General features: G+C 40.0%; 2 protein-coding genes across 5 annotated transcripts in view; one reads left to right on the forward strand and one right to left on the reverse strand.

Moving 5' to 3' along the window:
* Window positions 1-18,580, forward strand: part of JARID2 (jumonji and AT-rich interaction domain containing 2) — a 315,297-nt gene extending 296,717 nt beyond the window's left edge. Inside the window, exons 13-18 of the mRNA XM_045005897.1 lie at window positions 2,235-2,340; window positions 6,257-6,439; window positions 10,287-10,417; window positions 12,635-12,818; window positions 15,432-15,539; window positions 16,711-18,580. Coding sequence (XP_044861832.1) covers window positions 2,235-2,340; window positions 6,257-6,439; window positions 10,287-10,417; window positions 12,635-12,818; window positions 15,432-15,539; window positions 16,711-16,884 — 886 coding nt within the window. The 3' untranslated portion in view covers window positions 16,885-18,580. The remainder of the gene's footprint in view (window positions 1-2,234; window positions 2,341-6,256; window positions 6,440-10,286; window positions 10,418-12,634; window positions 12,819-15,431; window positions 15,540-16,710) is intronic.
* Window positions 18,581-19,590: 1,010 nt separating this feature from the next.
* DTNBP1 (dystrobrevin binding protein 1) overlaps window positions 19,591-20,048 on the reverse strand; it is a 147,761-nt gene continuing 147,303 nt past the window's right edge. For all 4 annotated transcript variants that reach the window (XM_045005899.1, XM_045005900.1, XM_045005902.1 and 1 more), the window contains exon 10: window positions 19,591-20,015. In XM_045005899.1, the coding sequence (XP_044861834.1) occupies window positions 19,765-20,015 (251 nt within the window). In that variant the 3' untranslated portion in view covers window positions 19,591-19,764. The remainder of the gene's footprint in view (window positions 20,016-20,048) is intronic.

Here is a 20,048-nt window from a genome sequence, read left to right on the forward strand (position 1 = left end):
TTGATTCCTTTTGCACCCTGGCCAGCTCTCTAAAGATCCTTCTGTCTGTCTGAACTAGTGTTACTGAACAGCTACGAAAGCTGTGACTAGAGGAATGGTTGCAAAAGACACAGGCCCTCTGACAGTTAAAAGAAAGAAAGGGGAGGGGCCAATGTTTGGGTGAGAGAGAATAAGAACATGTTCTCCTTTAGACTGACTTGGAAGATGGGGCAGAAGTAAACGGCACATACAAAATGAGAGATGCACACAAGATCCCAAATCAGTAAGAGAATATACATGTAGGCTCCATTTTGACTGAAACAAGAGTTCAGGATTTTGTTTTCAACCATGAAACAGTAGCCCATGTCACAAACACCTAATGTCGCAAGAGAAACAAGAAATGTCAGTAGGAAAATTACTCCTTTAAAAATAAAAATCTAGCTGAAGAGAAGTCAAGAGCTGAAAGATTTAAAAAACCCTCTCTTCCTCTCAATTCATGTATCCCCCCAAAAAGTGCACCATAGCCCACCTAGTTCACTAAACAGCAGTACCTGGGTTTACTATGGAAAACACTCTCTGACAGTCTAGGTCTTCCATTTCATAGAAGGAATCAAGAGTCATTGCAGATACATATTTTTATTCATGCACATAAATGAATTCCTATTGAGCCCTTTATAAAGCAGTTCCAAGCAACGCTGGTAGATCACAGGGATGAGACTGCTTTCTGTCCTGCACACTTTCCCTTGCCCAGAGTTGCATGATAAAATGTTGGCAAATTTCACCATGTTCAAAGGAAACCTAATGTCATCTATTAGTGACCCTAAAATCAATATTGCTCAGCATTCCTCAGATGCTGATAACAATTATCAGATAGATCACAATATGTTGGGGAAGAATCAACACAGCTTTTGTAAAGGAAAATCATGCTTCACCAATCTATTAGAATTATTTTGGGCATCAACTAACATATGGATAAGGGTGATAGAGTGTACTTGGACTTTCAGAAAGTCTTTAGACAAGGTCCCTCACCAAAGGCTCTTAAGCAAAGTAAGCAGTCATGGGATAAGAGGAAAGGTCCTCTCATGAATCAGTAACTGGTTAAAAGGCAGGAAACAAAGGTAGGAATTAAATGGTCAGTTTCCAGAATGGAGAGAAGTAAATAGCAGTGTCCCACTGGGATCTGTACTGGGACCAGTACTGTTCAACGTATTCATAAATGATCTCAAAGAAGGGATAAACAGTGAGATGGCAAAGTTTGCCAATGATACAAAATTACTCAAGATAGTTAAGTTCAAAGCAGACTGTGAAGTGTATTTTTTGAACCCTGTTATACTTTTGGCCTTTCCCCATGCTGTGTATGTGTCTCTACTTCTGTTTCCCCTTCAGTCTTTATTCATCAGCCAGATCACACCTATACATCCTGCACAGTGGCAGTTCCCCAGCTACATAAAACTTAGATATTGCTAGACTGTTTCATGCCACTTCTGCTGGGGAAAGCGCTAATGGCCATGCACAGATGGGACTGTGCATAATTTTTCCACTTTGCCTAGCAAAATCTGTGAGGAGGTGAGAGAATATGGGATGCCTGTAATTCAGCACCCAGTTTAAACCTCTCTTCCTGTGCTGCCCGCTGTGTTTTAGGCATTTGATGGCCTCTGTTTCAGGGAAAAGGAGGAAAGGTGAACTTGAGACTTGTCAAGAAGTGAAGATCTTGGAATATTTTGCTTTTATTAATCAAATATTTCTAATGTAAGTTCCAATAGCTGTATTCTGTTACTGATTTGGAACCACAAACATCAGTTTTTATTAAAGAAAACAATGTGGCTTACATTTTAACTTGGTTTAGGCATATGTAACAAATATAGTCATTTAAAGTAAGGATTAGTGTGACTGTATGCAGTGTAGGTGCTGAGTAGATGGCAACCTGACTGCTGATATCCTTGGTACTGTAGATGTCAGGATGTTACTGATTCTCTCCTCTCTGATTTTGTAGAGTAGTGAGTTGTCACATGTTCTGCTTTGGGAATAGCTTGTAATCATTTCAACCTTTTCTTTTCCTTTGATTATGTAGGTTTGAGTCCAAATAAATAACTTTCCATGAATCTGAAGCATCTTGCCAAAACAGCTGGGAGGGGCTGTTTTAATTTTTTTCCACTTTTTGTTTTGGAGTGGATTTGGTCGATCCGTTGCTGAACAAGTTGGGGGACACCATTTACTACATAGTAAATGCTCCATTTTCTCTTTAAAACAAACAGGTATTGCATTCCTGCTGCGGAAGAGAACAAACTTGATGATGTGGTACATACCCTGCTGCAAGCCAATGGCACTCCAGGGCTGGAAATGCTTGAAAGCAATGTTATGGTAAGTTGAATTTTGTTTTGTATCTGTGAGAATCCAATGCTAATCCGAAGAGTGGGTTTTTTTTTTGTTTTTTTTGTTTTAATTCACTCATTTTATTGCTTTTGATTTTAAAAAGAAAAACTTTGCCAGTAAAGTCTGGACTCTTGCTACCTGCAGCAGCATTTACCACACAATATTTCCAGTATTTTCCAATTCTACAGAATGCCAAAATGCTGAAATAAAGGTTAACCCTGCATGGCAGTCAATGTCCATTCTTTTCAAAAGCACCCACAATCCATTTAAAATATACACATGTCCAATATTTTCACGAATGAAATCTCTGTCATGGCAGATGAGTCCCTGTTGTCTTTTACGATGTCAGTCATGGATATGAGTAGTTAGATGATTACAGGTACTTAAGAGTTCAGCTCCCTTGTTTACTTTTATAGTTGATACTTCCTGTTTCCTGTATGCAGTGGTATTGTAGCTGTGTCAATCCCAGGATATGAGAGAGACAAGGTGGGTGAGGTACTATTTTTTTATTGGACCAACTTCTGGTGACGAGACAAGCGTTTGAATTTACAAACTGGTCTCTCTCACTTACAGAAGTTGATCCAATAAAATATATTACCTCATCCACCTTGTCTCTCTAACTTCCTATTTTAAGCATTTAAAAATGCAAATTTAATAGGCTTTTTTCCCTGGGTGCTTGTCAAAAAAGCAGTTTTAAAAAAAAAGCTAACCATCTCTCTGGATAGAAATTCCATGCTTGACTAATAAAATTATAGCAGTAGGGATATACTACTGACCGCCTGACCAGAATGATGACTATGAAATGCTCAGGGAGATTAAAGGCTACAAAAATAAAAAAGCCAGTAATAATGGGGGATTTCAGCTATCCCCATATTGACTGGGTACATGTCACCTCAGGACAAGACGCAGAGATGAAATTTCTTGACACCTTAAATGACTGCTTCTTGGAGCAGATAGTCTTGGAATCCACAAGAAGAGAAACAATTCTTGGTTTAGTCCTAAGTGGCACACAAGCTCTGGTCCAAGAGGTGAATATAGCTGAACGGCTTGTTAATGGCGACTATAATATAAATAAATTTAACATCTCAGGGAGGATTATACCCAAGAAGCCCACTACAGTAGCATTTAATTTCAGAAAGGGGAATTACACAAAAATGAGGAAGCTAGTTAAACAGAAATTAAAAGGTACAGTCCCCAAAGTGAAGTGTCTGCAAGATGCTTGGAAACTTTTTAAAAACACCATCATAGAGGCTCAAATTAAATGTATACCCCAAATTAAAAAAACATAGAGGACCAAAAAAGTGCTACCATGGCTAAACAACAAAGTAAAAGAAGTAGTTAGAGGCAAAAAGCATCTTTTAAAAATTGGAAGTTAAATCATATTGAGGAAAATAGAAAGGAGTATAAACTCTGGCAAACCAAGTGTAAAAGTATAATTAGGCAGGCCAAAAAAGTACTTGAAGAACAACTAGCCAAAGACAGAAGCAAAAAATGTTTTAAGTACATCAGGAGCAGGAAGCCTGCTAAACAGTCAGTGAGGCCACTGGATGATTGAGGTGCTAAAGGAGCACTCAAGGAAGATAAGGCCATTGCAGGGAAACTAAATTAATTCTTTGCATCAGTCTTCACTACAGAGGATGTGAGGGAGATTCCTACACCCGAGTCATTCTTTTTAGGTGACAAATCTGAGGAACTATCCCAGATTGAGGTGCCATTAGAGGAGGTTTTCAAACAAACTGATAAATTAAACAATAATAAGTCATCAGGAGCAGATGGCATTCACCCAAAAGTTCCGAAGGAACTCAAATATGAAATTGCAGAACTACCAGTTTTGCTATGTAACCTCTCGTTTAAATCAGCTTCTGATCCAGTGGATATAGGGTACTTAGGTTTTCAGAAAGCCTTTCACAAGGTTCTGCACCAAAGGCTCTTAAGCAAAATAAGCAGTCATGGGATAAGTGGGAAGGTCCTCTCATCGATTAATAACTAGTTAAAAGGTAGGAAACATAGGATAGGAATAAATGGTCAGTTTTCAGAGGGGAGAGAGGTAAATAATGGTGTCCCCCAGGGGTCTGTACTGGACCAGTCCTGTTCAACATATTCATAAATGATCTGGAAAAAGGGATAAACAGTGAGGTGGCAAAGTTTGCAGATGATACAAATTACTCAAGATAGTTAAGTCCAAAGCAGACTGTGAAGTGTTACAAAGGGATGTCACAAAACTGGGTGACTGGGCAACAAAATGGCAGATGAAATTCAGTGTTGATAGATGCAAAGTAATTCTTATTAGAAAACTTAATCCCAACTGTACATACAAAATGATGGGGTCTAAATTAGCTGTTACCACTCAGTAAAGAGATCTTGGAGTCAGTGTGGATAGTTCTCTGAAAACACCTGCTCGATGTGCAGTGGCAGTCAAAAAAGATAACAATGTTAGGAACCATTAGAAAAGGGATAGATAACAAGACAGAAAATATAATGCCTCTATATAAATCCATGGTACACCCACATTTAGAAAACTCTGTGCAGATCTGGACACACCATCTCAAAAAAGATATATTGGAATTGGAAAAGGTACAGAGAAGGGCAACTAAAATGATTAGGGGTGTGGAACAGGTTCCGTATGAGAGGTTAAAAAGACTGGAACTTTCCAGCTCAGAAAAAGGATAACGAAGGGATATAATAGAGGTCTATAAAATCTTGACTGGTGTGTAAAAAAGTGAATAAGGAAATGTTATTTACTCCTTCACATAACACAAGAACCGGGTGTCACCCAATGAAATCCAGTAGGCAGCAGGTTTAAAACAAACAAAAGGAAGTACTACGTCAAATGCACAGTCAACTAGTGGTACTCTCTGCCAGGGATGTTGTGAAGGCCAAAAGTATAACAGCGTTCAAAAAAGAATTACGTAAGTTCATGGAGATAGGTCCATCAATGGCCATTAGCCAGGATGGTCAGGGATGCAACCCCATTCTCTAGGTGTCTGTAGCTTCTGACTGCCAGAAGCTGGGAGTGGATGATGGGGACGGATCAGTCGCTGATTACCTGTTCTGTTCATTCTCTCAGAAGCATCTAGCATTGGCTACTGTCGGAAGACAGGATACTGGGCTATGTGGACCATTGGTCTGACCTAGTGTGGCCGTTCTTACGTTGTACTAGAAAGCTACATTTTGAGGATGTACGTTATGCTGACCTGGAGCTCTGTGCCAGTCTTAAATTTTTGGCCATTCATTAATAGGGAACTTTGATGTTGTAAAACTGGGAAAGGACAGGTGAGGAGTAGTAGGTTAATTTTTGGTGTTTTTCAGGTGTGTTGATATTTTCTAGGCCTTGTTTATTGAAACCAGGAATTCTGTGTAATAGTAAATTCCTTAAACTATTCTTAGCTTCCAGTGTTTAACATGTCTTACGTAGAACGCATGTAATACAATATGCTTTTAGATGCTAAATGTTTTATATATAAAATGATCTGCTTAGGCCTTGAAAGGCAGATTTATTCTCTGAGCGTCTTTAGAATGGCTTAGTTACTGTAACAAAGGCAACTGTATCTCTGTAAAGAAAAACTAGTGGGGTGAAGTGCCAAACCTGCTAGTTATTTGTTATAAATCACACCGTGTTTTCATGTAATGCAGTTGAAGCTGTTGGCAAGTGACATTTTAAAGTGGTACTTTCAGATAAAGCCTTCACTGTTGTAACTGCACCTCCACCCCCAGTACTTGACATTCTGGACACTGGAAATTCAGTGTTTCATATTGGGCATGGTGGGGGAGGTCAAATTAATGAGGTGTCGGTATTGCATGTGATCACCCTTCCATAGCAAGCAATGCATGGCGGTGCCCAATGAAGAGGGGATCTAACTATAAGAAGGATTCAAACTTTTCCTCATATTTTTATTCTCTCTAGATCTCCCCAGAGGTCTTGTGCAAAGAGGGGATCAAGGTGCACCGTACTGTACAGCAGAGTGGGCAGTTCGTTGTCTGTTTTCCAGGATCCTTTGTGTCTAAAGTGTGTTGTGGCTACAGTGTTTCTGAAACAGTGCACTTTGCTACCACCCAGTGGACAAGTATGGGTTTTAAGACTGCCAAGGTAAGATGGAAAACAGAGTTAACTCTATCAGTATCTTTAAAAAGTCAGCAAACCAAGTATTCCAACATGCGTAGTACACAGTGATAGAACTCCAGAGGATTTGCAGATTATTTTAAAATATCTGTTTCTGAAATTTGTGGGACACTAAAACTATATCTTCACCCCAGAAAAGAATCCTAAATTAATATGTGGTAACCAAAGACTGTGTAGGTCTGAAAATGGCATAAGTTTAGTTTAGAGTTAGAGCTGTAATCATTCACAAGGACACTTGGGAAAATTCCTAATGAGCTGTCAACAATATATTGTATTATGCTCACTAGATTTGTTTAAGGCAACTTGTCCAAGGACAATTTGAATCTCAGATATAAAGATCTGATAAAATATGGCTAATTTGGGGGATGAGGAGTAGGCAAAATCAATTAATTTTTACAGCTACATTATGTTTGTATGTCTGTCTATTTGATCCTTCATCAGTAACTAGCTGCTGATCTGATTTGACTTGAACTTAAAATTCCTAGGCAGATTGACCAACACGTCTGACCTGAAGCTGAAAGTAAAACTAGCTTCCTGCATCCTTTTCATACCTCTGAGTGACATGCCATTGACCTGCGGAAACAAATGGCTGATGTGCACGCCCAGCATGCTGCTTAGCTAAATTTCTCCTTGGCCTCCATGTAGTCAGTTTTTGGGGGCAAGAATGTTTTTTACTAATTACCTCCTCCCCTGAAGTGCAATATGGGCTGCATTTGTACTTTGGTGGCATTTACACATAAGCCAGGACCGATCTTCATTTTCAGCCTCAAGTCAAATGGTCGGTACACCCAGCATTTCTAATTTGACAACAGCAGCATGACTATCAGGCAGTAAGTTTCATTTGTCCAGACCAGGTTTTAGTTCTTTTGTGTTCTGGGTAAGTAGCATTCTTCCAAGTCTGTTTAATGTAAAACATATTTTTGAAGTAACGTAGTGGTAAGATGAAAGCCATGCTGCATTTTTTATGTGGATGGAATAAGATCCTGATTTAACCCTTTAATGACTGGAACAACAGTTATAAACTCGACATACAAAGAAAGGGTCTTACTAAGCGTGTGTTCGACTGTCCGGTTGTGAAAAAGCCAGTGTCCTAAGGGAAAGGGGCTGTTACTTAGGGATGATTGAAAATCTTTGCTTGGTGTCCAAAATCTAAAGAAGAGTTTCTTTTTGATTAACAAGCTTGGCACTGGATGAATATAACTTGATTGAAAATTCAACAGATTTTAACTATGATAACCTACCTTGGAATCTGATGTTATACCTTTCACAAGCTTTAAAAGAATCTAGATATATAGTTATATCAAAATATAACCTTGGAAACATCTATTTTTTATTTTTTTTTTTGGACCCCTTCAAACCATGCTACCTTCTCAACTCCCTTTAAGCCCTGGAAATTCCTCCTTGGTTCCTTCACTTCAAGGAGAGAGATTTTTCCACTTTCAAAGACCGACTTTGTGCTTTTCAGAGATCTGTTATGTAGGCATCAAAATTCCTCCTTCAGGTTGTTAATGAATTGACTGACAGCCATATGCATATCTAGTCGTCTTACAGTTCTGGACAATAACACTGATATTTTGTCATCTGCTTTGATTACATGTTGACTTTGCTCTTATTATTAGCTGTTGTGATTTTATTTTATATATATTGCACTGTATAGCATTCGTAGCTTGTTCCATGTTATGTTTTGGCTTGACTCCTCAGAGATTTCTTTTCTAAGGAAATCTGAAATTCCAAATCAGGAATTGGATTGTGAAGTTTGACTAATCTGACTGCTGTTGTGAACTTAGGATAACAATCAGTGTCCTTCTCTGAACTAGCAGATTGCATTTAAGGAAATTTGGCACAGACAGAGAAATCTATTTGAATTTTTTGTCAGATGGGCTGACGAAGAATTTAAAAGTCCAGCCCTTCATCTTGTAACATTCCCCTGTGCTGCAAACCATGCATTTTAGGACTGATACTTCAGCAACAATCTGTGGAACTGTCATTCCATCAGATGCAAATCAGTCACAACTTATGATGCCTCTATCTTATCGTTTTCCTCTTTCCAATTTAAATGTGGCCTCCGTAAGGCTACTGCAATCTTACCCTTGAACCTGCCATTCTGAACCAACTACTGTACCTTGCCACTCAAATACGTTTCATAGGGTGAACAAATATTACCAGTAGCTAAATAACAAAACATGTAATACTTTTCCCTCCAATGTCCAGCAGAGAAAAATCTGCCTCAGCTACTCTGTCACCATAGAGAGGAACTCAATCAGCTCACTAAGGGTATGTCTACACTACAAGTGCTACAGTGGCACAGCTGCAGCATAACAGCTATGTCACTGCAGCACAGACCCTTAGTGTTGGAAGGGGTTCTTCAGTCACTCTAGTAAATCCACCTGCTTGAGAGGCAGTAGCTAGGTTGATGGAAGAATTCTTCTGTCGACTTAGCTGTGTTTACAGTGGGGTCAACCTAACTGCATCACAGAGAGCGCAACATTTTTCATAGCCATGAGCTATGTAAATAGGCCTAAGAAAATCCAAGATGCATCTGAACGACCTATATGCCATTCCTACCAACACACTCATCCCAACTGCACTCTGACTCCAGCACAGAGAACCTAGTTTAACAAACATTTTTCTCTTCACTTGCACTGTGTGTCCATTTTGGCGTTTCCATGTCCACTGAAGATATCCCAGATAGTGTCATTACTTATATAAGAAGTCTCACTTTAACCATGCAATCTGCAATATTTGTTCTGTCACAGAATGGTGCATTCTGGGGTACTTCCAGTGAGAGAGACAGTACCAAGAGCATTTGCTTAGGAGGGTAGGACCCAACTTCCTATTCATTATTTTATATTTATTATTTCTTAAATGCCAACAATATGTTTGATGCTGTAAGAGACTCAAAACTAAGCCAGACCCTGCCCAAAAAGACAGAAATGGGGAATACTGACCATACTGGGGAGCTTAAAGGAAGGAATATTTAAGTGATTGGTTTGGTTCACTTCTAGTGAGCATTGCAGAACAAATGAGTCTTTAGGAGGGAATACAGAGAGGGTGTTGGCTTGATGAACCAATATGGATAATACATTTATTCTGTGCGTAGGGGTCCCAAGCCAGATCCTAGTGAGGTCAATAAAAAGACTCCCAGTGATTTCAGGAGGTAGTATTGTGATTTGTTTCTCTGCCCTTCTTTTCTTCAGTTTCTTGACATCTATACCTACTGTCCTTCCTGCTAATTGAATCTGATTTTCTGTCTCTAATAAGATGTGTGCTTGAAATGTGGGGAAAGTCAGGTGGCACTGGAGTATCTGCCAAATACTTATTAAATATTTTATTTATCTGAATGAATTTGTCCTGGATGGACTTTGTCTAACTTAATTGTTTCAGTATTCAATTTCACAATAAAGTACTCAAAAATTTAAGGAAAAAAATCAGTAACAAAAAAACTTAGAAGACTGACTTCTTAGCTGTAAAGAGCATTATGTTTTATGGAGACTTTTCTTGTCTCAATGCCTTGTATTGGAGAGCATTAATTTGAAGGTATATAACATTTTCTCTGTAGGAATGCCACTCCATGGCAACTTTGTAGCACATTTGTTTGTCTGTCTTAGCCAGGTTTAGGCTTCAGTGTTTTGTTCTGTCACATTGCTTAACCTAGAGCAGATGCAGGAAGCCTTCGTTCACAGCCCTTTAACAGGAAACGTATAGCTTTAAAAAAACAATCCAAGAAAAATCTAACTTTGTTCTGCGTTAAAATTATCCAAATTTTTTTCATTTAATTTTACTCAAGAACTAACTTGGAAATCTGTTAACTCAGGAAATGAAGCAGCGACGCATAGCCAAGCCATTTTCAATGGAAAAGTTGCTTTATCAGATTGCAACGGCAGAAGCAAAAAAGGAAAATGGACCGACTCTCACTACAATATCGGCACTGCTTGGAGAGCTCAGGTAACAGAACAAGGCATCTGTTTCATGTACCCTGTGTTTCACAGAGAAACTCTGATGGTGACACACTTCAAGTAACAATCTGAGTCAAATCTAGCAATCACTGGCCCAGCAAACCTGCTTGGGCACAGCCATGTGTAGAAGAAACTTCCTTGGCTGTATTTGATGTCTGAGTGCCAGTGGTTAGGATATCTTGCTGTAAAATAACATCCCTTTTGTAGCATCAAAGAGTTTATATAGTACAGGTATAGAATATTTTTACACAGGGCAAACTCTTTTTACCATTGGGTAAATCAGGAGCTTCTGTACTGGTGGCCACGTGTTGTGCACTAGCAGTTGGATGGGAATAACTTCACACTCCTTTTTTCTCCCTACAGTGATTAAGGAACCATATTTAGGGTTTCTCTTGAGGTAGGAAGGTTTAAGAAGGGGGGAAAAGGAAACATGATACCATGTCAGCTGGCTTCCGATGTAATGATCTTCTCTTTTGTTCCCTACCATGTAGCGTCGCTACCTATCTTTCAAGTTTGTGACAACTGGGTAGTGCTGGTCGTAGTACATCGAGTAATCAAGATGTCTGGAATCTACAAATTGTATTTAACAAACTAATATTAATATGTTACTGGAAATATTCCAGATTAAGGGCGGAAAAAAAACCCCATACACAATTATTTGTATTCGTGTTCAGAGTGAATTGCAAGAGGGAAATTTATTTCCAGGTGTGCTAGAACATGCTACCTGAAGCCAGGTCCCCTGTGGGACTAATAGCATCCACATGCATTTTTTTTTCCTTGAAGGGAAGAAAGTCTGCAATTGTGCAATGAGGAACAAAAATGTTAGTGCTTGCTGTTGAAATGCCACATTGAACTTTATCAGAGTGGTTCTCAAACTTGTTCATATTCTGGGTAACTTCTTAAGGTCAGGATCCTCTGAAGAATCTTGGTCATTCCTGCGCCTGCTTATGTGAAAAACCAAACCAAACCCTAGGGGCTCTGTTTAAGCTGCAGCTGCGAGCAAGTCTTATCAGCCTGCGTAGACAGACTAGCTCAAGTTCTGCTTGAGCTAGCATGCTAAAAATAGCAGTAGGGATGTTGTGGCTTGGGCTCTCAAGCCTATTTGACCCCCTGGGTCTGAGCTTGGGTTACTAGCCCGAGTTTCGCTGGAGTCGCAACATCCACAGTGCTATTCACAGCATGCTAGCTCAAGTGAAGCTAGCACGAATCTGTCTACCCAGTTGGGAGGCACATTCCGAGCTCCAGTGTAGAAATATAGGGTCTCCTGTTTGTCCTGGTCCTGGGTCTCTTGCTGCCTCCTCCTCTGATTGCTCAATCTTCCCATTTGTTTAGCTTACCTTCCCCCTTCCCCCCCAATAGTTTAGCTCTCTGTACCTGTGCTTAGCTTCTTCTCCCTCCCAGCTGCTAAGCTCTTTCCAGACCTCCTCTCCTCACTCAAGCACAGCTCAGAAACATCCCCTGCTGTCTCCTAGTGCTGCACAGCTCAGCACAGGCGTTGCATATAGGGTGACCAGATACCAAGTGTGAAAAATTGGGACCAGGAGTGGGGGGTAATAGGAGCCCATATTAAAAAAAAAAAAGCCCCAAATATTGGGACTGTCCCTATAAAATCGGGACATCTGGTCACGCTAGTTGCATACCACCTTTCACACATAGTCTTCATTACAAATGTGGTCTCTCTTCTCTTTCCCCTCGGTGTACAGGAAGATATTTGCCTTTCAGTGCAAGCACTGGGACTGCTCCCCCCTTCCTCCCTGAAGGGCTGCAGCTCCCTGGGTCATCTCCACCTCCTGGTGAAGGTGGCTGTGCTACTCCTCGTGGCAGTAGTGGCTCCTCGCAACTTGAGGAAAGGCGGGCATGTTTGCTGCTACTCCTGGCTCTTCACGTGAGCCAGCAGCTCCCTTCCAGACTCCCAGGCAGTGCTCTACTGACCCAAGGTTCTGTGTATTGGTTTGAGAACCACTGGTTTGATACAATGGTTGCTGTTAAAATCTCTGACTGCAAAAGCAGCTCCAGTCTTACTGTGATGTTGGCTGTATTTCCCATTCCAGGTATAGGGAACAGCACCAACATGGAGATGACGCAAACGGTTTGGCTGTGTGTGATTTAAGGTTTCAATGGCGATCATTGTATGAGATCTCCTGAGTGTAGCTTTGCAGTATTGCATGGGAGTTGCCAGCTTGCTAACTTCCTAAAATATTCACAGGGACACAGAACTGAGGCAGCGGCGGCAGCTTTATGAGGCAGGCCTCCATTCTTCAGCCCGCTATGGGAGCCACGACAGCAGTAGCTCGGGAGTGGATGGAAAGAAAAAGCCTCGAAAGTGGTTGCAGTTAGAGACGTCGGAGAGGAGGTGTCAGATTTGCCAGCACCTATGTTACCTTTCTATGGTGAGGAAAACCCTTAGTATGTCTATAGCACTACTGACTCAATAACCATTGCTTTGTTTTCAGCCTGGTTTCTATTAAACTGTAAGCGTTAGACAAACAGACACAATGGGCTTCTCTTCATGGTACATTAGTTTGCACTAGTTTGCTAACTGGCCCATGTCGATCTTGCTGGTATACATTAAAAGTTCCCTATTGCACATTAATATAGTGCTGTTTCAAACATTACTATGTTAACATGCATTAGGGAACTTTTTGCCTCCTCTAGCAGGTTTGATGTACCAGTTAATGCACAACATGCTAGTGTGCCCTAGAATTTATATCCCTTGTGTGTGGACTAACACACCATGTAGTGCAGCAGTTGCAACATCATATACTGCAATACCAAGAGCCACACTCAAAAAAATCTAGATTTCATTTTCCTGGAAAGAATTTGAAATGGGGGTTGCTAACAAACCCCTGGTGAAGAGTTAATCTCAGCTCAGCTTCCTCCTCCTTGCAGAGGAAGGGCTATAACTTGACTGAGTCAGCAAGAGAGGGTGACTTATCTGGGTTAGGATAAAACTCAGTAATGCCAATGCAAGTATTCAAAAATCATGTGATTGGCTGAAAAACTGAGGTTTAAAAAAAAATAAATGTAGGGGTCTGGAGCCCTTAAGGTGCATTCATGTCACATTCTCAAGTTTTTCTCTGCAACTCCGAGTGAGATAAACTTGTGGTGATGGTGGTAGTTTTTAAATTAAGCTGTTTCTCATGTAATCATCTGATTCCAGAAGCTAGGACTTAAAGAAAATCACTAAATAGTGCCAGAAGTCCACACCACGGGTGATAGGACTGGGCTGAACCCCAGGTGTGAGCAAATTTTCTGTTTCTTCTCCTTCCTTGTTTGGATTTGCTTCTTTGAAAAAAACAAAACAGCCTGTTGCGGTTAAAAATGAGGTTTCCTAGGCTGACCGTGTTGGATTTTTAAACTCCCTCTGGACAAGTCCTGGTTATGTCTGGTGGGCTAAACCATGTTAAGCAGAGTTAGCCTGAACTAGCTTTAAAGTGCAATTCTGCTCTGAAAAATTCTTGTGGCACCTGTATAGCCAATAATTCTGAGAGAGAGAGATTCAACTCTATTTCAGGGATCCGCAACAGAATCTTTATGAACTAAGTTCCAATTACAGGGCCAGATTCTTTACTTGTTTAAACCTTTCCAACCTCACTAAAGTCAGTGTTTAAGTGAGGGAAGAGTTTGTCTTGCAGAATCTTTATTAATTTAATCAAGACCCCAGCTGAGTTTGCAGGACTGGCAGTTATAAAACTATCGTACTTTCAAACTGAGCAACTTTTATCTGAACTCAGAGAGAAACAGTAACTAAGGAACCCTATGGTGCTGGTTTTAGTTATTTTTCACAGCAGAACCACTGCTTTACATTGTATTTAAAAGCAGTCCCCAATTTAACCCCATTCAAGACATGGTTTGAATTAATGGTAGAACTACTGTTCAAAGGAGTTGCCTTGCAAGAAATCATGAGGATTAAATGGAAGATGCTGATAGAGCTGTATACTCATGGTATAGCTTGTGTCTGTTCATTATTACTGCTTTTTTTTTATTATTATTTAGATTGCTAGCAGTACACAAAATGGAATAGGCACTTTTTCCTTCATCATCTTTAGCTCATCCCATCCTTTATATTATCTCTTGCTTATCCTTCTGCCACTGGTATGCAATATAGTAACAAAGGGCTATGCTGCCCTCAGAGCCTTGTCAGGACAGCTCAGCTCCTAACAGTATCTTAGAATTCTGTAGCACTGTTTATCCAGAGATTCCACAGCAGCTTGCAACAATATCCTGTATTCAGAAATACCTCTGCCACCCCTTGGCAGAATACCTCAAGAGTTTAACACCACAAAGCATTAGTATCCTAGGGTTTAGGATAAGAAGTGAACATTGCTTTGTCCTATTGAAACTGCAGGGGGAATTTTAAGTAGCTTCAGTGTAAACAAACACTGGAATTTGTAAAGAATTTCATGGCAGCCCCCTCTTGGGAGAAGGGCTCTTGTGTAACTAAATCCCTCAGATGGCCAGGTCTTCTGTTATGCTTCATCCCAAAGACTGGCACTTGCCACAGAATGAAATGAGGCACTGGGTGAGCAGGACACTTGAAGTGGAGGGGCCTCATTCAAATGCTGAGCAGGCCTTGGGTTATTATGAGCTCTTATCTCAAGGTGGTTTGGCAGCAGATGCACCTCTGAACATTTTTTTCTCAGCAGTGGGTGCAGCAAATCACTTGAACTTTCATGCTTTTCCTAAAGCCAGGGAGATTCATTAACCTCATTATCTTTTTAAAGATGTGGTATTTGTCCATGATGATATATAAATACTCAAATACTTGGTGGGGAGGGGAAGAGAAGAAAGTCGGCACAAACTTTGTCCTTGTATTAATTCGGATATCCCACCTACTCCAGTCACTTAGCACAAGTTCTTCTATTTTCCCTCTCTCTTCCTGCTCCCCACCCCAGAAAAACAAAAACCTGACCCAGAAAAAACCCTATTTTGGGTATGCCACGTGTGTTAGATGTGACTGTGATTTGAATCATATTAATGTTTTCTATCTGTATTTTTGTTAGGTCGTACAGGAGAATGAAAATGTTGTCTTCTGCCTGGAATGTGCCCTCCGGCATGTGGAAAAACAGAAGACTTGTCGGGGACTGAAAATGATGTATCGTTATGACGAGGTCTGTACAATATAGTTTGCATTCTTGAGGATGGTGATGCCAGATGGCCTCCAGAGTTGGATATTTGAGCCTAGACTTATTTCCTGGCTCCTGCCTAGTCTTGACAGAGGCTCCAGGTAGTCAGGAGAGCTTGCATGCAATTTCTGGTAGAGCAGGAATATGCTTAGTGCTGGTATGTTGGCCATCAAAACACCATAAATAAAAAGAGAAAATACAAGATGACATCAGTTAGAAGAGAGCTGTAACTCATCATCTGTAAAGGTGGGGAGTATTTGGGGGGAGGTATTTATTGGGTTGGGACCCTTGTAAATTATGATGTACTTTCATTTGTCCATTTACAGTAACTTCAATACAAGCTCTCACTAAATTAAATTAAATTTGACTTACCATGATTCCAGCCTGAATCTTTACTGGTAATCTTGTAGTGTTGGTGGATGGAGTCACAGTAGTGATTTGAGGCAAGTTAGAAACCAAATCAGCACAATGTGATTCAGTAGTTTAGGAGTGATGCTGGAGAACAGAAGGCTTAACAATAGCAGCAGCAGAGCAGAGAGGCTGCTGGACAGAGGGTGGTTTGGGAGTTGTACTTGTTCACACATCAGGAAGAAGCAGTTTGTTGTTGGCAGGAGCGGCTCTGTGTAATCGGTCTTTCAGTGTTCCAAGCATTTTGAGAGACTGATCTTTCAGCTGTTTCTAATGCATGGCTAGGGCTGAAGATTTGGCACAGCGATGAAAATATCATGGGTAGCATGACTTCACATTTGAGTGAGTAATCCCAGCCCAATGAAGGGGTGGAGAGTGAGCCTGTAGTGGTCTTGCCCTAGCTCCCCATTCCAGGCATTGCACCCTGGTGCACAGGGGTGCAGTGCCACTCGTGTCTCTTTACTCTGTTGCCAGATTCTCTACAAACTACTGTATTTAGAGCTTGGAATGTAGTGCAATGTCTCCTTTGCCATTTTCAGACTGTTGTCTTGGTTTGGTAGGGGGCTGAACAGCCAATAGGATTGTTTGAGAACCTTCTCAACCCTCACAGTTCTAAGATGCTGAACAGAACATCTCTGCCAGGGTTCTGTTAATAGGATTGCTTTTAAAACCAGCATCTTAGGCTGCTGGGGGAAAAAAAGAAACAAGATATTATTAACTTTGTTGTGTTTTTCCCCTCTCTGACCAGGAACAAATAATCAGTCTAGTCAATCTCTGTGGGAAAGTCTCTGGTAAAAATGGCAACATCGAGAACTGTATCAGCAAGCCTACACCAAAAAGAGGACCTCGTAAGAGAGCAACAGTCGACGTGCCATCATCTAGGCTTTCATCCTCCAGTTCATCCAAAAGTGCTTCAAGTTAATCCTGAAGATGCCAACACTCATTTTGTCAATTTATATATATTTTTTTGTAATTATTATACCATAGTTTGGAGTACTTGCTGTAGAATACAAGCTGTCTTTGCACTAGCTCTAAAGAAGATTTTCTTCTGGTTTTAGAGAACTAATTTTGTTTTAGCATTAAACTGTTGAATTTTTTTTGTACTTAGGATAGTTACATACAGCAGTCAAATTTTTTTAAACTGCCGTATGTTCACTGTTTTAAAACCGGCAAGGGGGCTGATAAAATATTAATTTGTACTGGCCCTATGGCTGAAAAAAGCCTTTTTTGGTAACTGTGAAAAAAGGCTTTTAACCCATTTTTGAATAGGTTAAAGTTTGATGTGTTTTATAATTTGTTCTCCAGTCATGTGAGCAGATTTTCTAGAGAGAAAAGGGATAGGAACAAAACTTGAAAGAAATTGCTTTACTTTGGCTGTCTTTTATTCTGTCACAGGCAAGATGAGTTTTGTAATTTTTTAAATTGGAGAATACACACTTTCTTTGGGAGGTTATGGCAGCTGAAGATGGACTTTGTTTCCTAACCATAAGCAAAATGAGGAGATTTGGAGTAAATATGTTCTCTTTTACCAGCACATCACTATGCATCTGTTTGAGGGAGGGTGGGTGGGGGGGAGAGAAGGAAAAAGACTGCCTGCCTTGAGGGAGTCAAATGAGGGAAAACTGTGCCTGATTTCATTAGGAAATCCATTCTGTTATTTTTTGGTGCTGTTGGCTACTTTATCAAAAACCCTTCAATAGCATCCTTTAAAAAAATAAAAAAGTGATTGAAGCCATAAGTGCTTCTTTGTCATAGACGTGCAATCTTTCTAACATTCCATTTCCATTCCACTGCTGTTTTTCACATCTCTACACAGTCAGCATTAATTTTTGTTTTGAATTTTTCATTATCTGATCACATTTAGAGCCACTAGCAGGTCTGCATCTTTCTTTTGAATGTGAAAATGCATTTGCTCTCATCTTGTCTATTTTTTCTCTTCATATTGTAACAAAAAAAAAATCACACCTTTTGTACATACGCCTGTAAATTGTTTTAAATACTTGAGCCTTTTCTTGGGGTGGGGGGTGGGGTGGTATAGAGACAAGATGAAGAAAAGCCTTACGTTTCACTTTCTTCATCGGTTGGATTGGATGCTTACAGGGTTTTTCTTGTAACATTTATAAGTGCTGCTTACATCACTGAACAACAACAAAAAATAATAATGGAGTAGCTGTTGCCCTTTTCTGGTTGTGTGTACAGTATGTGTGGAATAAAAAAGGGAAAATGTTTTCACAAACTGTTTTGTTTCATAATTGAATTCAACAATACCGTAGCTACCCATATTGCACTGAGCTTGCCAGTGGTGACTGTCAGGAAAGTCCTAATACAATTTGTTGGTTGTTGTTGCAGAAGACTGAACTGTTTTGGAATATTTAACAATAACATAAACAGAGTCAAGTGTTTTTTAAATGTGGTTGTCTGGTTTTTATGGCCTTGCTGTGTACTTTTCCCTCTTGACAGTAAACTTCTGACAATGGCTTACAGTTTGACATTTAATTTATTAGCGCTGCTCTGCTCTCTTTCCTTGTAAGGAAAGACTTCATGTTGTTTATTGCCAGTTTTTGTTTACTTTTCAGGTTTGTACTACAAGGTTTAATAAAAACAAAACTTTTTTTGGACACTTTGTCTGTCTTCTGGGAGGTGAGTGAGTGAAATAAGCTATTTCTTTAAGAAAGGGTTAGACTTCTAATCTCAGTAAGTTAATTTATCATGCAGAAGTTTGTTTCCAGATTTAATTTCACAGTGCTAAAACAGGAAACACACTACTAAAAAGCAAGCAAAACAGCTGAATCCTTAGGAAACTGGACAGTTCCCAGCTGGCTGGATGTAGGGACTACCTCTTTCCAAGCCACTAACTACAGTGAAGGAGGGTCTTTTGGAAGGTAATGGCTGCCTGTTGCCAGTCGCCTGTTACTTTTAGCTTCCTCAAGCTAGATTTCCCTGTCCCTCAGTGCAGGAGCAGCTTCATACTAATAAAGACCCTGAGAGCTGAAGAGCCTCATTCTGCTTGTTAGGAGGGCAGATCCACCCAGATGTTTAGTGTGGACCTCACACAAACTTTGAGTTAAGTCATGGTGCAGTCATTTTTTCCCTAATTTTTTCTATCAAGATGTGGTCAAACTGAAGTTACTGTAGAACAGGAGATTAGGCAACAAAGCAAAAGCTGCATGATTAGGTTTTCTAATCACTAAATGATTCTCCCAAAATACCCATTACAAAATTAACTTGCAGGAAATGGTTTGGTATAAGTAGGAAGACCAGGCTGGGGTAGAAATACTTTATTAAAAGAAAGGAGCATGCTTATAACAGTGCTAAGATGGCTGCTCCACGAGAAGGGTAAGATTTCAATGTGCAACTCCCATCCCTTGGTAAATATCTATTTCATTTGTAGCTAAAGTTATCCCAATTAATTCAACACAGGGGGAGTGGATGCTGCTGCATCAGTGTCTTTGGCAGCATGTAAGGGTTTGTTTGTGAATCTTCTATATTCAGCTACATAGCTCAAACATGCAGATGAGGAATACTGTGACATCAGTGTTAAGGAATCTCAAATAAAGAATTTAAAAATTAGTCAATGTATCCAATCTCCCTGTTAGTTATATACACAGTATATACAAAGCTTGACTGCTCCAAAAAACCTCAAAACTTTATTATTCAAGTGTGTGGTCTAGGCAATTTAAAAAAAAAATCCATATGGCTGGCAACATTAGACTTTCATGATTAGTTAACTAATTCCTACAACATGGATGAGCTCTTCATTCATTCAAAAGTCAAAGATTCTTAGAAGATATGGTGCTAGGATTCAAACAGTCTGAGAGTCACTTTCATCACTGACATCTGAAGTACCTTTTCTTTCAGTATTTACAGCAGCAAGGGCAGTGTCCACTTGAACTTCCTCCTCATCAGACTGGATAACAGGAGACTCTCCTACTTCACTGGTACCCTGGCTGGCAGAGTCAGTCCAGGTTGATGATGATGACAATTTTTGCCTTAATTCAGACTGGCTTGGAACCTGGAGGCTTATTTCATTCTGACAGGTTTTGGATTCAGGCCCTTCAAATAGTAAAGGGGGAAAAAAAACACATC

This window comes from Mauremys mutica, chromosome 2 (genome assembly GCF_020497125.1).
Source record: "Mauremys mutica isolate MM-2020 ecotype Southern chromosome 2, ASM2049712v1, whole genome shotgun sequence".
In the NCBI taxonomy this organism is placed as follows: Eukaryota; Metazoa; Chordata; order Testudines; family Geoemydidae; genus Mauremys; species Mauremys mutica.